Source organism: Calonectris borealis, chromosome 10, assembly GCF_964195595.1.
Source record: "Calonectris borealis chromosome 10, bCalBor7.hap1.2, whole genome shotgun sequence".
In the NCBI taxonomy this organism is placed as follows: Eukaryota; Metazoa; Chordata; class Aves; order Procellariiformes; family Procellariidae; genus Calonectris; species Calonectris borealis.
This window is the reverse complement of record NC_134321.1, coordinates 13169509-13186888: the sequence shown is the minus strand read 5'-3', so window position 1 is coordinate 13186888 and position 17380 is coordinate 13169509. Positions and strand designations below refer to the sequence as shown.

Sequence of the window (17380 nt, the reverse complement as noted above, 5' to 3'; positions counted from 1 at the left end):
GGACTAATTTTCTGGCTGCAGGGAGGACATGATAGCTGCTGAGTAACAGCCAAGTGTGCTGGCAGTAATCAGCACCCATCAGGTGCTCTTTGGCGGGGGTGTACAGGCTGGGGAAGTGGGGTGAGCTTTGTCTCACCTTGGGATTGGGTCATTGTGCAGTAAAACCTTACAGAGCTCTTTCCAGGTTCCCTGCAGAAAACTGTGGATTTTGCCCTAGGAGGTGCTACCACTGGAGTTAACTTTGACGTCCTCTGCTTCTGTGTAAGTGGAGAGGCATTTAAGATGCTGTACAGCTCCTCCACCATTATCACGGCTGCATCCACATCAGTGTCCTGCAGGTAGTGGGCCCTGTTGGGCGTCCTCAGGCTCTTGGAGGTGACAGGAAGGCATGGCTGTAGGTATGAAGGGCAGTTTGTCTTTGCCCACTCTCCCTCCTGGATCATTGCAGATGATGCCTGGCACCTGGCTGGAGTTACACCTGAAAAAGGCCTAAGGAAGGATGACAAGAATAATCAAAGTTATGGGAAGACTTCTGGAGGAGTAATTACATGGTTGAGAACTCGCCACCAGCCTGGAAGGGCAATGGTGCAGGTCTGTGGAACCCTGAGAGGACAGAGGAGGTGAATAAGGGCTTTTTCAGTAGAAAAACTGGGTGCCATCAAAGGAAGTGAGCAGGTGGCAGATTAGAGATAAACAAGAGGCTGGTGAGAGCGTTCTGGGAGGGATCATGGTTTGACTTTAGTGGGACCTTTGCTCTTGCATTGGATGTGCGCGGTGTTCCTGTATTGCAGTGCAAACAGCTGACAGCACCGCGATGCAGTGCCCTTGTCTTGAGAACTCAAGCAATGGGCCAAGTCCCCAGCGTACAAGGTATTGCACAAATAACAAAACTATTCCCCGCTTCCAGGAACACGCTATGGAAGAGGCTTGGATATCTTGGGGGACAGAGAGTCCTAGATACTCCCTTAAAGCTGGCCAGAGTCCCACTGCCGAGTCAAAGCTGTGGTTGCCACATTAACTGCAGTGAAGAATAAGCACTAAACTGTTAAAACTGCTCCGATGCACTACTAAGAAGTAGATAAGTAGTGTGTCGATACCAAGGCTTCGTTAACTGTCTAGTCACAAATGCACGAAATTGCCTACGTCATCACGTGGCCTTTATTTCTGGGAATGCAGAAAATTTGTTTGGAAAAGAGCCTTCAAAGCTGCTGTGTCTCAGTCCGGTTGTTGTGTGTTACAGATCTTTCTCTTTCCCTTGGTTTAGGCTGTGGGTTGCCTGTGCCTGGTGACGGGGACCGTATCTGTGATGGCCTGACCCACGCATGCGCCTGTCACGGCAGGTAACGGCACAGTCGGTAGGTCTTGCTGGACTGGGTGGCTGAAAGGAGTGGAGAGGTGAATTCTGCCTGCAGAGCAGCTGCTGTAAAATTGACCAGAAGTCGTAGACTGTAATTTTGTTTTTAACCACCAGAGCCTACGTGTTGGGGTGGTGAGCTCCCTTGAGGACTGTGGGGAAACAGCCTGTGCGAAGGCGGACAAGGGATTCCTGGTGGGTGAGGGGGATGCCCTCGCTCGGCTGCGTTGAGGGCTGCTTTGTCCCAATGCTGCCGAGGAGAAATTGCCTGGACACCCTTGGGCGTTCCTCAGCCGGTGAATCCTCCATGACAGATAACGTCTGTGTGGTTCCTCAGTCTTGGAGCTAGGAGATAAGCTTTGTGCCTTCCCAAATTATTTTCTGTGTGGTAATGTGTGTTTTGGTTTTCTTCCTTCCATAATTTTGACCCAGTAGAGAAACCCCACAAGCGGGGTGTATCGCAGTGGAAGTTTACGGGGTGGCTTGATCCAGCATTCAGAACGAAGGTGTGGGAGGGGAGGAGGAAGCCTAGCGAGGCCGAGGGCTAGAAATCGAGCCTGGAGACGCTGTGGTGCGGCCGTGGTATGTCGTAGGGCGAGGACAAAGAGGTAACCTCTCTCGGAGCACAGCTTGCTCCGGCTCGGTGAGGCCGCCCGCGCCCGTGGCACCGCAGCCTGCGCAGCCGCCGCCGGCAGACTACAGTTCCCAGCCTGCACCGCGGCTCGCCGCCAGCACCGCGCCGCGCTATTGGCCGTCCCGGAGCCGGCCGCCAATGGGGCGCGGGTATGTTGGCAGGCGGCGGAAGCGGAGCGGCGGTCTTCGCAGCGGCAGCTCGGTGTGAGTGAGGGGCGCGGCGGGGAGAGGCGTCCCCAGCGGCCGCCCCGCCGGCATGGGGGGCAGCGAGAGCAGCCACGGCGGCAGGAAGGTCTCCTTCGGGCTGGATGAGCGGGAGCAAGTCCGGGTGCTGCAGGGCATCAGGGTGAGGCGGCCCGCGGGTGTTCAGGGGCCGGGTGATGGAGGCAGGGAGGCTGTGGAGGACGGGGGTGCTGGAGGCCGGGGCTGGAGGGCAGGGACCTGGGCTGAGGAAGGCCCTGGCTGGTGTGGCATTGCTGGCGGAGCTCGGGCGGGGAGGTCAGGGGACGTGGTACAGGGCTGGAAGGAGTGAGTGGGGAAAACCAGCGAGGAAGAGGGGAGGAAAAACTGGAAGGCTGAAGCAGTAGGGGCTTGGAAAGATGACAGACGACTGGAGAGTGGTGGGAAAGAGGGCTGAGTGCCGCTTTTCTTGAGCAGCGACACACCAGCCCTTTATCTCCCCTTCCAAACTCTGCTGTCACGCCTCTTTCCCTCCTCGCTGTTTAATGACCCCATCTTGCCCCTGCCTTGCAAGCATTTTGATGCTAAAGACACTGCCTGGCTCAGAGGGCATCCAAGAGGAGACACCTCTGCCCTTATTAATGATACCAAGAGCCTTGGCAAAGCACCGCTGTCTGAACATGCAGGGAGATAAGAGGTTGTGGGGATTAGTGAGGATTAGGGATGTTTCTAGGAGGGGCAGTGGGAAGCTTCTTCTTGAACTTTGATCTGACATCTACATATATGTGTTGTGAAAACAAGCCCTGGAGAATGGTAGTGGTATCATTAAGGAAGATTTTTTTCGCCGTCAACATTTCTCTCCCTATTTTTCATCAATTATTTAAGTTTGTTTATTACTACCATCATTTTCATTGCTGTTGCTTCTTCATACTTTTATCTGGTTTCCCCCTAAGATTCATCTGAAATGAGCTTGCAGAGTGAGTTTTGCTCTGGTTACTTATTTTTTATCCCATTTTCACTAATCATTTGACAACAGTTAACTAAGAATGTGCCAATCTCCTTTTTAAAATGTTTGACAGAGGTTAAAGTCATTCCTGCCTGATTTCTCTTTATGGGATATAGGTGGGGGCCCCTTGAGGACTCACCCTCACCTGCCATCGATGCAATTTGTTTGATGCTTTAATTTAGTTAGCTGTTCCATCAGCTAGATACTGACGGAACAAATGTGGGTTCATTGTTAGTGGTCTGTTTATGACCTCCAGGAGCTCAAGATGAAGATGCCCTATGTATCTCATGACAGCTGATTAGGTTAAATGAGCTGTGGTCTTTGTAGGCCTTTCTGTTTGAGTTCCTGAAGTAACAGTTTATCTTTTTTTTTTTTTGGTTTGTTTGTTTTGTGAAACGAAATAATTATTCCCCATTCTTATTATCAAAGAGGTTATTTGCTTTTTGCAGCTATGTATCTAAAAGTAGTTCTACTGAGCCTGCTCTTAACTAAGTCTGGCTTTTTACAGGTTTGTGTTTTTAAAACCCAGTTCCCATAAGCAGGAATTTGGCATGATAACAATGTATAACGTAGATGTTAAAAAAGCTGTTAAATTGGGTAGCAGTGGAACAGCTGAAAATCCGTCTTCTATTGTGACCAACGTAGGTGGGGAAATGGCCTCATTTCGTTTTGTTCTGGAGCCAGAACAGTCAGCACAGAACCTCTGTCCTTGGGAAGAGGAAGGGGTCAATCTTAACAGTGCTGTGAGAAACCCCTTGGACTAGCCAGAAAACTTCAAATTAACTTTTCTTTCTTTTCCATGGGTTTGGACCAAAGTAAGGGAGTGAGAATGAAGTTGAGATTGCAAAACTATTTGCAGCCTTATGTGAATGGGCAGGCTGTGCAGCTGTTCTCTGCCGTATGATTTGCATTACTTCTGCCATGCTGAGCTGGGTTAGCAAGCATGGGGGGAAGAAGAAGGACAGATGGACGGACTTACAGCCTGCTTAGCTCCTTTCCTTCCACTTCTGGTAAATATGTCCCTACTCAAGGGGTTGGCTTATTTAGCAGTGCTTTCCACCTGTGTTAGTGTTTATGGAAGATTCATTCTCATTGTCCAATGAAGCCTTTAGGGTCAGTAGATTGGAGGTTTTATCACTTACATTTTAAAAAAATACCCTATCAGTAAAGTCAACGTACAGATGTTGACCACCTGGATTTGAAGAACTGTGCCATTGAAATGAGGTAACTGGCAATACTTTTGCAGTAGCGTGGAAACTAACAAATGGGGAGCTTTTATCCTGAAATATATATGCAGTAAGAGTTGAATTGGTTAATTTCTTTCCTATGTATTTTCAGCTCTCTGAAGATGTAGTGAACCGAATGAAAGAATCTCCTCAAAGTAAAAGGGACAACCAGAGATCACCTCGTTCATCCAATGGCACAGCTCCATCTTCACCAGCTGCAGAAGGGAACCCCAAATCTCCTACAGGTACTGTAGGGGTCCCTCTCAGGTCTACTCGACTGTTTTGACACACTTCTCAGTAGCGCTGCCACTGGATGTTATGTAGTATGCTTGTATCTTTTCAAGACTACCTTGTTGTGAGAGGAGCTCTTTGATTAGCCTGTAACACTTTTATGTGCATAGATATCAGCATAATTGAATGCCTTGGATCTTACAGTCCTGTGACGACATCTTTATGTTTCTGAAAGGTAGTTATGTCACCTGGCAGTTGGAGAAGTTGAAATGCTATGGTTCTAGTTCTGTCGCTGTGTGACCTTAAGTAAGACAACTTGTTTTTCTAGATCCTTTCCTTCCCCACCTTTGGAATACCACCCTTCCCAGATACTTTAATGAAGTTGTATTGCTTTGTGAACGCTTCTAGGATTTCAGATCAATGTGCAATAAGCAAGGCAGAAATTTTTTATTTTATCTTTCATTCCTGGCAAGCTGACTTCTTGTCTCCTTTCCATGCCCAGGGAGCATATTGTGGATGGGTGGGGGAAATACTGCTTTTTGTTCTGTGCGTATAAGCTCATAGGGAAGGATAGACTGACTAAGCACAGCTTTCCAAGTGGATGGTGAGAACTTGGTTTCTGAACTTATCTTTCTTTACAGGTCAGAAAATTATTTGGTTTCTCTTGGTTCTCAAATATACTTTGTTGATAAATGTTATCAGTGTGGATTTGTTTAAGGCATCCAGACTAACATGAAGTTAGGGAACCAGGCCTTCTCTGTTAAAGATTTGTTTGCTGTTAGCCTACATCTTTCCTGAAAGTGGATTCAGCCTTACGGATGGCCTAAACTCCATCAAATAATTTCGTCTCCACTTGTGGGATCCCTTGTAATTACCAGGAAAATCAGGATAGGAGATCAGTGGGAAGACTTAATGGAACTACAGGAAGGAAATGGGAAGTAGGATTAAAATCATGCTTATATTTCAGTATAAACCAGGGGTTTGAGGTGTTAACATCCTTACCTAGAAGTTTCTGTAACATGCCTTGTTCAGTGTGCCTTGTTGAAGACGATGCTGTCAGTGTCTCTTTGTTTCATGAATTCAAACTCCATCCATCGAATTTAAATTTTCTTGAGACTTTTCTAGGTGCATTGTTTTTTTTCCTCTTGATGAGCTAACACTCACATGTGAAATACTCTCCTCTTCTCAAATAACTTATGATGTGATTTGTATTATAGTCATCACAGGTTTCTGTTCTTCTTTCTAGGAATCCAGCTACCAATGCCAGGTGACTCTGGTCAGAAGTCTTCTGCTGCAGAGCAGGAACTGTACAGGAGGTGAGGTGAAGTTCTTGAAAAAGACAGTAGTTTAGCTCCTTTTGGACTATATATATGTTTTACTTCAGTCTGAGTGCAATGACTGTATGTTTTAATGCCTAAGAATCCCCTTTGAAGCCTTTTTCAGTTGAGGGCCATGGAACACAAGTGTTTTTTTAGGAAAGCCTGTCCTTAGCCAAAAAGAGCAGTCAGGGGAGCTGTGAGCAATTGGAGTGGTGTTTGGAGAAACAGGGAGGACCAATCTAAAGAGCTGGTAACTACAGAAGTCTTGCAATGCACATGACACACAAGTTCAATAGAGCATAACCTTGAGTACAGTTGCCTTTTCTGGGACGAGTGAAGGAGTCTGTGTCTGATACTTCCCTTAGGGATTTTGGAATCTCAAACATGGTGATGGGTTTAATTCTATTTATACCTAAAATAATCAGATCCATCTTATGTATCTGATTCCATTCCTCCTCCTTTTCCTAGACTGGCAATAATGCCTGTCAGCCAGTATAGAGTGCTATGGATTTTTCATCCAAGGGTATTTTAATTTATTAAGATAGAAATACCTGTGAATATGGGATAAAGGTGAGAAAAAAATTGCAGAAAAAACCTGTCCTCTTCTTTTTGTCAGAACCACAGCAGTCTCCTCCTAGTTCTCGGCATTGCAAGGCAGTGAGAACTTCAGTTCTGTGTAACTCAGTAGCTTTCTGTTATAAAACTGCTGGCCTGATCTGTCTGTGTGTTCTTAAAAACGCTGTAAAGATCGGTCTTTTCCTGTTAACAATGAAAAGCAGTCTCTGTGTGTGGTGTTTTTTTTAATATTACAGCTGACTGGCCAAACCTGTTGAAACAAAACCCTGTTGCATCAATCACTCTGTCCTTAGGAAAGTCAGAGATGCAACCAAGGAAGTCTCTGGAAAGCTGGTTCACTTTCTTGGGGACTGTGGAATTGGAATTGCTGGCAGTTTTCAGTGCTGAGCTACTGAACTGCATCCCAAATACCTGATCTGGGAAAGGAGAGGTAGAATAGAAATGCAGCGGAAAGGTAAGCAGGGAAGACAAGAAAGGGAGGAGCAGCTTGTATGCGTGTGGCTCAACTGTGGAACCAAAACCAGATCTGGATGGGCCGAAATGCACCCTGAGAAAGTTTGTGGATGGCATCAAATTGAGGGAGTGGTCACTGCTCTGTGGAGGGCAACATTGCCACTCAGAGGGACCTTGGCAAGCTAGAGGCATGGGAGAAGAGAGGCTGAGGGAGCTGCATTGGCTTAGCCTGGAGAAGAGGAGGAATCTAACCATTGTTTTCAACTTCCTAAAATAGTAAAATAGAGACAGTGCCAGACTGTTCTCAGGGGTACACACTGAAAGGACAAGAGGCAAGGGACACAAATCACAGCAAGGAATTCTGCCTGGGTATTGTGGGGGGGGAGGGTGGCAGAAAACCCGAGTAAGTGAGCGCAGTGAAGCACTGGAACAGGTTGCACAGGGGAGAGAGAGAATCTCCACCATTGGAGATCATCAGATGTTGACTGGAGAAGGCCCTGCGCGACCTGATCTAACCTTAAAGTTAGTTCTGTTTTGAGGAGGAGGCTGGAATAGATGGCCTTCAAAGGTCCCATCTAACCTAATTTATTCTGTGATTCCCAGATTCACTGTTAATCTCTCTTTGCTTGCATGTGGGATTTCCAAGGCTCGTATTGGACAAAATTTCCTTCATGGCAATCTGAGATTCAGGTGTCCAGGCTATGGACGTGACAAGGCCTCCTCTCAGTGCTGTTGCTGCATGCATTTTGTGTGATTTTCTTTCACTTGTAGAGCAGAAAAGCAGCATTGTCAGATAGGCTAACTCCTTTTATTGTTGTACATCCCTTGATCTTTTCCAAAGCAGTGTCTCTTTATCTAGCTAACTACTTTCTATTCTCACTGTTTTCAGGTGATAATTAAATACTTAATAGAGCTAAATGTAACTGAAGTATAAGCTTATATAGTGCTAAGTCTACTGTTGTTGCCAGAGCTGTACCTCACTGAAGCTGCAGGTCATGTTTAAAGTTTGTTGGACTTTTGAATTCCTGCTGATAATGAAGTGACTGTGAGCAGACTTTGTGTCAAATAGATGACGGATTTGTGTTTCAGCTCTAGGTGGGGATAGTCCATGCTAAGCCATGACTCTTGCCAGAAGTCTGCTGATCACCTTCTCTCTGTTTGCCTTTGGCGCTCGTACAGGTATGAGCGAGAACAGGCACTGGTCCAAGAGGAGTTGCTCCGACTGGCCAAAAGAGAAAGGGAAGCAGCCAGCGAGGCCTTGAATACTGCCCTTCAGCGGGAAAGGAACAACACTAACGAAGAGAGGCAGAGAGTGGCCCAGCTGGTGAGTAACAAAAAACTCCAGTATGTTTCCGTACAGCACAGGCTAAAATCTCTCTGCTTGAGAGGATTCATTAAATGTCACTTGTGTGATGAGCTTAGAAACTTTAATTTAGGCTGAAGCACTCATCACCTCCCCACTCATCACTTACGTTTGGCTTACAGTGTAGCTGGCAAGCTACACTTGCAGCGTGTCATGTGGTGATGCTAAGGCCAGGCTTGCAGGGAAAGGCATAAGCAATGACTGTGCTGGGGACAGCTTTACCTGTGGCAGGTCAGTGTGGTGTGTGTATATGGGGTCGTTGTCTGAGCTAGAGAGAACTCTTTTAAACTATCAAGTGTATGCAATGAATGTTTCAATACATACAGGATCAGATTCTGCTGACCTGACCTATCCTGAAATTTTGCTCCAGTTTTCTAGAGTATAATTGTGCAAATACTCAAATTAATAAAAAGTAACAATGAGTTCTGTTGTTTGAGTCTTTTATGATGCTGGTAGCAGAAGAACTGTTATAAAACTAACAAGGTATGTAACATTTTGAAGAAGGCTTAAGATCGATTTTTTAGGACCAGCAAGCATAAACCTTTTCTGTATACACCACTGACTCCCAAATCAATCTGTTCTTGCCCAGTAGGCAGACTGACTTTTGGGGACTTCTTGCTGCAGCCATTACTATTAGTCAGGCACCTTGGTATTGCCTAACCCTGTTGGGTTACTGTCATACCAGTGCTGAGAAGAGCAGTGATGGAGGCAGAAGTACAGTGAGATGAGAGTGAGTAGAGCAAAAGGCTTATATCGCTACAGTAGATTGGGGTTGTCATTGGTGCTTAATATTCACATGATACTATTTTATATTGTTTTCTTTTAAATACTAGCATTACTATGGCAATGGTGTACTGCCTGTAAGCAGTGCAGAGTCTTACTGGAACTGCCACTTTTTCCTGACCTGCAGTGGTATGAGGTGTAGGGGTATGATAGTGAGGTGGCACTATGCTTGCCACAGTGAGCTCGAATTGCTTGTTCATTTAGACTGATGTTGAAACTGCTCATTGAGAGAACTAGACTAAGAGTAATTCTCCTTGCCTGGTACATACTGAAAGAATGGTTTAGGGAGAGGACAGACTTGAGTAATGATGGTCTTTATTGTGTCTCTTCCATCCTACCGATCTGTTGCATGCACTTGATTTAACTGAAGAACCTTTCTATGAGCATGGGTTTGTTTATATGTTGAATGCTAATAGGCATGACTTACCCAGGCTGTGAAGCATTTTGGGGTTATAATATGAAGGTAGTTTAGGGGGCTGAATAAACAAAATTTGTATAAGAATGGCCATAGTGGTTCAGTCAGAAGGGCCTTCTAGCTGTAGCCCATCTCTGATAGTCATCCATAGCAGCTGCTTACGGAGAACATGAGAACAGAGCAGGTCTATAGCAGGATTTCTCACCTGTATACCCTGGCAACTTCTGCCATTCTGGGGCTTAGAGGCTTCTTGGACGAGAGGTGTTTTCACCTTGGTGGTTAACAGTCCTTGATGAAATTGTCTTCCATGAATATACCCGTTTGTTTTTGGACCCATTTGTGCTTTCTGACTCCATGGTGATGATTGCATGTGGTTGGGTTGGTAGATCTCTGAGATTGCTCTCCTGGATATAAGTTGTGAACGGTTGCTGTGTCGTAGGAAACTTCCTCTTGGCAGATTGTACCCTAAGCACAGGAAGTTGCATGATTGCTGAGCTTTGGAATAGTGATGTCTGAGGCAGGTGACTGCCGTTCCTCTGCAGAGGACATCTGGGTCAGAGATGCAGTATTAACTCTCTTTCCACTAGAAAGAGAATATTCTCTTTATGAATGCAATTAACGGACTGTAAAGAGGGTGGGGAAGAAGCTAGTGGATTTATTGTCCAATCTAAAGATGTGGTCCGGCTCAGTAGAGCCCTGCCCTCCTGCAGTGAGGTGCAGAGTAATCCTGGAGATTACGTGACTAGCAGAGTCAGGCAATATTTCTGAAGTGTAAAGCGGGCACCTCTAAAATGGGTTGGGACCTGACCTCTAACATACAAAAGCTGTTCTATTATCTGAATTAGCTTTTAATCCTGCAATGTCACATACCCAGATTTTGCATACTTGACGCTCTGCAAAAACCTGATCAGGCTCTTCTTGTGTAACCCATAAAAGATAAATAGTGACCATGGAGTGTTAGCCCAGAATGTGGTGCAAGAAAGAGAAACCGTTAAATTTCATTGCTCTTAAACTATATCTTGATCAGTCATAAATTTAAAAATGGAGTAGTCTAGCCTGTCCTTGCAAAGATGAGGTCAAAGCTATTGTCTATTGGCTTCTAGTTGTCTTCCTAAGCAGGAACTGTTTTTGCCAGCCTTTTAAATTATTGGGATCCTTATCGGACTTGCTTTATCTCAGCTACAGTTTCCTTTTGGGCATGGTTACCTTATTGTATTGTCTCAATCCTACTCAAATCATATCTGTCCTTTGTCTTCCAGTATTGTTTTCTTCCTTTGAAATAGGGCTTGAATGTTTCTTGCTCACTATTCTCCTTTTTAGCCCTAGTGTATGAGGCAAATAATGGGTATGAGCTGGTCTTTCATCTCTTCTGTGTCAGTCTTCCCTTTCAGGCAGAAGATAGTAGTGGAACTCTAGGTACCTAGTGGTAGTCCAGGTGCAGATGGCACTGGAAATTGCCTGCTTAAATTTGTAAGGGAACAACTCTCAGGGTTTTTGTTGTTGTTGTGACCTACTAGGGAAGCCAGAGAAAAATGGGGCAACTCCCATGAAAGAAGTAACAAACGAATAATTTGCTTCTAGCAGCACTTAATTTAGTAAACATTGAAAATCGTGCCGTGTAGAATTAGGAAGGTTTTTTGTTTGGTTTGGTTTTTTTTAATATTTGCAGTAAGATCTTGAGCTGCCCTGTGCCCTTAACATATTAGTAGGGGATTAGTAGCCTTCTGTTGTACAGTTGTCTCCAGTAGTGCTGCAATATTCTCCTTTAACCTTACCACTTGTAGACCATAAATCCAGATATGATAGCTGTATTATGAAATGATTTCATTTTGATTGTGCTAAATGTCGCTTGTCATTTAATCTGTTTTCTATGATTTTCATTCACTGACTTCTATTATTGGTAGTATTGCCATGAAGCACTTCTTCAGTCTTGTATAATGCACATTCATGAAGAGAACGTGGACTACAACTAACCTTTGATAAGGAACTTGCTGTCAGCTTCTGGGGCCAGTTACTTCATCATTTATGGGGTAGGGTACAGATTAAAACTTGTTGGTTTTTTGTGTGTGGTTTTTTTTTTTTTCTCCTTGAAGTGGTGCACTGCTTACAAGAGGGATTTAGAGTTAAGTACCTGGGTCCTGTTCTACATTTTTGTCTTGATCTTTCTTTTTTTTAATGACTATGAACAAGGTACTTAGCTTCTAGATACCTTTAGGTTTTGAGTACAACTCCTTAAAGTTTTAGTTTAAGAAGCGTAACGGCTCTGTAAGTAAAAACACTGCAGCATTCTTTACTCTTTGAGTGAATATGGTTTTTGATTAACCATGCGGGACTGACTCAAATGGAAGTAGTCTGCTTAGCTGCCGTGGAAGAACTCTCACCAATTTGTATTAGAGATAAAATGTTTTGTTTGTACAGCTCTGCAGGATCATGGTGCTGACTGGACTCTCTGAATAATTTAATGCTGTGGGTACTTGCAATACAACAAGGGTTATATGTACAGTACTTCACAGCAGGGCCTAGGGTGTTTAACTAATGCTTGTAGCATGCCTTAAGTCTCATGTGAAATATCCAAGAATTAATACAGCTATCTTTAAAGCCTTTTTTATTTCTAGCATGAGGAACTTCCAAAGTTGTCATAGTCAAGCTATTTGCTTCACTGTGTTGTGAATAGTCTCATCTTTCCCCTATACCAGGAATCTTTCTTTTTTAATTTCCAATTAATCAAAACCTCTTCTCTCAACTTCTCAGTTCTTCTGGCTTTCTTTTTTTCTCCTTCATACCAACAAAAGAAACTTTGCAAGCAAAGCTGCTCTTTTTTCTCCTTTCTGCTTTTGTAGTCTTCTAAGGCTGTGCAGCATATGCATCATGAGCCTCTTGGAGCCAGTGACTCCCCGCCTGATGGTTTTCGCTGAAACCTCTGAAACAAATCAATGTGGGATGGGGATGGAGAAAAGCAGAAGCTGGGGGGGGAAATAAACGCGATTAAGCGAGGACATCTCATTACTACTCTAGAAAGGGAGGATTATAACTTATAAAATAGGAGGATCTCATTTAGGGGCCATGTGTGCCTGTGTTATCAGGACAGAGGGAGAGCAAATAGAATAAATGAAATTAATACTTTGAAAAGAAGCATTACCGGGATTTGAGAATTGAACTAATATGATTTGTGCAAAGCCCTGAAGTTCTTATCTCCCCATTTAATACCCCTAGGATAATGGCTTTGTCAGAGTTATTGACCAAAAGTCGTCTTCCTTCCCACTTTGAAAGAATGAATTCAGAAATGGGGTAATGGTAGGACAAACTTTGCACTATTATTAGCTTTTTCAGACAAGACTGACGGGCATTGGTTGCTGCGTGAAAACAGGCTGGACACAGAATTCCTAAATTGCTGGGAAAGTGTTTCTCCAGCTGTTGATTACGGACAGCTTACCATTCCCAGTGTTTCTAGTCGCACCTTGCCCACTGGCTTGCTGGATGGCAGCGCTTGCTTTCTGGTGGCTCCAGCATTGCACTGTTGTGATGAGTATGGCCCAGAATATGAGTGTGGGAGGAAATACAAGGATTTAAGGTTTGTCCCATCTCTGGTTGCTCCAGTAACTGATTATAATTGGTCATAGGCTGTCGGATTCTTTTAAGATGATTTCTTGCCCAGAAATAATCTCTTTGCTCTTCAGAGCCCCTCATCTCCTCTTGTTCATTCAGGAGAGAAGGGCTGAGGGAAGAATGCATGACTGCAAATGCTGTTGATGGGTTTTGATATTGGTGTCATCTTGTAAGTGTGGGATTCTGAACTCTTGGGCTTTGCCTGCGGCACACTTTTGGACACTTCCACCCTTGGTTTAGTGTCTATTGATCTGTTGACATTTTAACTGGTATGTTTTCTTCTCCATTTCAAAGAATGTGGAGGTAAAATTGCTTAAAATTGCTTGAAAGCAGCATAAACAGCCCATTCATAGATTGATACAATGGAGGAGAATTTTGGTGGTAGTAGGGGAGTGATCAGGCGGAGTAGTGTTTTCTTTTTGGCCCTGTAGGGGTGGAGGAATGATCCAATTGGCCCATTCATAGAAAGTTTTCTTTAGATTTCAGGTCATTGATGAAGCTTCAAGCCAATCTTGCTTACATTTTTTGCTGTGAATTGCCCACTGTTGTTGAGCAGTTTCAGCTGCAGATGCAGCTGAGCTGGTACTGAAGATGTTTTTAGAAATGGTGCTGAACATGGTTTAGTTTTGTTAAGGCTTTCATTTACTTTGTGATAAACTGGGGATCAGCTTCATCCTGGCTGATTAACCATAGGTAAGCATCTCTAGATTAGACGGGGTTTTTGTTGTGCGTAATCTCATATCATTGTGACAAGCTGGAGTGACTGGCTGAGGTCCAGTAGTAGCATGGTGTTTGTTGAAACTGTGGTAGTGTGGGGCCATCAGTAAAGTGACACTGCCGTTTTTGCGGTCAGGCCTCTATCGTCAAAACTTGTCTGCGGATACTGCTCACATCAGGGCCAGTTTTGTTGGTCCTGTTTGCTCTGCAGCTAAAATGTAGCACCCTGAGCTAAAACCCTTCCCTTTCTAAAGTTGCAAGCCTATGTGTAGGAAATAGGTTGGTTCTGGGAGGAGACATTGCTAACACAAATCTTGGGTTTTAGTGTTTAGTGGCTCTTTAATTTCTGTAAATACTTCTTGATTGAAGTTTTTTGTGGGTGAAGCAAAAAACATTGATCTAAATCAGAAAGTATGAAGGCTTGTTTTAAATAATAGTACAAAATGAGGGAAAAGCTCATTCAGTTATTTTTCTCCAAGTTTGATTTTCATTGATGTTACAGTGATTAGCAACAAGTATCTACATGTGTTTGCTAAAGGAATGACACCTTTTTTTCTTCAGATTAATTTTTGTTTTCTTTAGAAAATGACTGGTGCATTTAGTTACTAAACATTAATTCCTACATATAGCGTGGGTACCGCCAGTTGTGGGGGCAGTACCTCCTGATGAGCATTGTTCCCTGCAGTTTGGCTGTTTGCGGAGCATTCACATACTGTGTGTCACACACTCACGTACCTACCCTTAGTACGTGCAAAATCAGCTAGGGAACTCTAGGTTAGCAGGAGTGGCATTATCTTTGGCTAGAAGTTGCAATGCAGTTGTTTTCGATTGCTTTCACTAATTGAATAAAACTGCCTTTTAAATGTGTTGATACAAATGGAAAGATGTGTTTTTTGGTTTAAGCCTTCAAGATTTATTACAAAATGTTGCAAGCTATTGGTAGGGGGATTTAAATAGCTAGGTTGAGTAGCTTCAGACCTTGTTCCTTCTATCCCTCTCTTGCAGTCTGAGCTAAGAGATACTTCTCTAGATTTTCTTTTGAAGAAAATGTATTAATGTGTGGAATCTTTAAAGTTAGTGGTCTGTTATTCTATAATCAGAACATCCTGCCTTTTCCCCCACAGTTGGGTTCCTCTTTGACTGCTACCTTCTACTATAGAAGTGAGTGCATTTCTGCAGTGAAGGAATTACTTCTTTTTATGAAACCATTAAACCTTTAAGGGATCCCTATAGAAAGTAGTCTTGCAGTATTAAATGGTGGACTTTGGAAAGGTTTGTGTTAAATTTAAGCTTGGCATGGTGAGGATCTACATGTCTTTTACTTCCAGCAGGCTAATAACTTCCGGTCTCTGGAGCATCAGTGAGGTCTAAATTTAACTAAAGCGATTTTGGAGAATGTGTACTACAACGAACCCAGAAAGTAAAAACAAAGCCAAACCAAAAGAAAACCTCCTCTTTCTCCATCTTCTCTTGAGGGAAGGCAAAGGTGTTATTTGGCTAAGGGTAAGATGCTGCGTATGTACTCCTTATTTTCCCTGCTACTGCTGCTATGATTTGTCAGACATTTATAGCATTTTTTTTAACAACTTCCAATTTCTGCAGCTAGTCTTTTATCTCCTGACTCTGAAGGTTAATTTGTGTTTGGAGAGTTTTTGCAGATTTCAGCAGCTGATGGTTGTTTGAGCTTCTTATTTTTGTAGTCTCTTGGGCCAAGGAACCTTATCACAAGGTTGGCCTCTTTTTAAATCCTACAGCGGCCACAAATTGAAGCTGTCCGTGGTGCTGCCCACTTCCCCTGTCTCGCCTTCAATTCTCCTATGCCCATATTTCATACTTCTTTTTTGTCTACCAAGTTCATATGCTCCACAGAAACTTCTTCCAGATTCATTTGTTCTGACTTAGGGTTACTGTAAAGCCATTCCGTCATTTAAGAAGCAAAAGATAAGATTAGCCTTCCTTTTCCCCTATCTATAACTACAAAATATTCAATTCGTAAAGAAATAAGAGAATAATATGTTATATTTTTCCATGAATAGTCCAGCAAAGGTAGTACTGCATCTTTTTTTTTTTACTGCCAGACTACTGTGGAGTAGTAGAATTCTGTTCTAATTTTGCAGCTAATTTTGGGGGCATAAGCAACAGAGATGTGGTAATGCATCAGGGTGTTTCGGTAGGCTTTCCTTTCCTATGAGCCAGTATTAGTCGAATGTAGTATGGTTTGTGGTATGAGATTGTCATAGGTATAAAGGCTGAGTGTGTTGTAAGAATGTAGTTCCTATTACATTCTTACTAGCTTGGTTAAACTTTATCTTTGGATTATGATTTTGCTTGTCTGTGTTTTGAGTAGTTGGAATATTACATATATCTAACTTAGTATTTGGTGATAGCTTTCCGGTATTCTTTGTATTCTATCTAAAAAATTCTATCTAAAAATGACAGTGTCTGAATCTTGAATGATCCCTGATAACTGAAAATTTTCAAGTGTTACTTGAAAAAAGAGCAAGATTATTAATTTAAAGGGCTAATATAATAGCTAGGAAATAAGTTTGCACTGAATGGAACACTTCAGTTGCTCTTGCACTCTCAGATGATGGGGATGTGAGGTAGGTGACCTGCCACTGGATATCATTTCTGTCATATTGCCTAAATGCCATGAAAACTAGCTTTGGTGCTTCTGCCACCTTTTCCTGGAACCTTAATGTATATGTCTTGACGTGATCCTCATTGACAACAGGGGGGTGGTAAAGAAGATACCTGGGATGGGCAGAGTGTTCTGCACCGGGCGGGTGTGAAAGAGAAACGGTGCAGGGTTCTTTCTAGGTCTCAATAAGAAAAGCTGACAAGTGGCTTAATAAAAGAGCTGTTTTAATAAGATAGAATAGAAAGAGGACTATAGATAGCAAGTAAATCTTGTGTCCCTTCAGATGCTGGGAACCTTGCTCTCATGCAGCATTGGACAGACCCTGATTGGATTTTCCCACGGCGTGCTATGCTGATGGAGAGGTTCTGCTTTTTCATCATTTGAGCAATTATATTGCAAGAAAACAACTCTGTTCATAAAGGATGTTCACATGAGAACATCTTGCTGCCCTTTTAGATAAAGGCAAGGTCCCACAGGGGCCAGTACCGAGGGGCAGCAGCCTGCAGGCTCCTCTGTTACGATGCCGAGGAATCTGTGCAGCACAAGAAAGGCCTGAAGGCCACGCTGTATCTGTACCTGCAGCACAGCGCAGGCCTGCGCCTGCTCAGATTAACTCTTCTGTGGATCACCACCTCCTCGATGCACAGTGGTTTCCTGGTCAGAATCACTACATTCCAGCCCTTCATCCACATACAGTTTACCTTTCTCAAAGATAGGTAAGTTACAGATTATATTAGCAAGCAGTTCACTAATAGGAAGTTTCCTGATGGGTTGGAATGTTATCTGTGTAATAACACCCGTCAGTGCACAGCACAGACCGGCATGGGGTATTCCAGTGGCTTTCCATACAGCAGCTGCTCATGGTAACGTACGGGCT

At 43.6% G+C, this 17380-nt stretch overlaps 1 protein-coding gene across 13 annotated transcripts in view; it reads left to right on the top strand.

Annotated features, from left to right (window-relative positions):
• Positions 1-497: 497 nt before the first annotated feature.
• CHCHD6 (coiled-coil-helix-coiled-coil-helix domain containing 6) overlaps positions 498-17380 on the top strand; it is a 116452-nt gene continuing 99569 nt past the window's right edge. For 2 of the 13 annotated variants that reach the window (XM_075158903.1, XM_075158904.1), the window contains exons 1-5: positions 1207-1355; positions 1472-1549; positions 4512-4644; positions 5877-5946; positions 8158-8302. In XM_075158903.1, the coding sequence (XP_075015004.1) occupies positions 1323-1355; positions 1472-1549; positions 4512-4644; positions 5877-5946; positions 8158-8302 (459 nt within the window). In that variant the 5' untranslated portion in view covers positions 1207-1322. Of the gene's footprint in view, positions 592-1196; positions 1356-1471; positions 1550-2115; positions 2334-4511; positions 4645-5876; positions 5947-8157; positions 8303-17380 lie in introns of those variants that run through there. The other 11 variants (XM_075158914.1, XM_075158906.1, XM_075158905.1 and 8 more) reach the window with 10 other exon arrangements.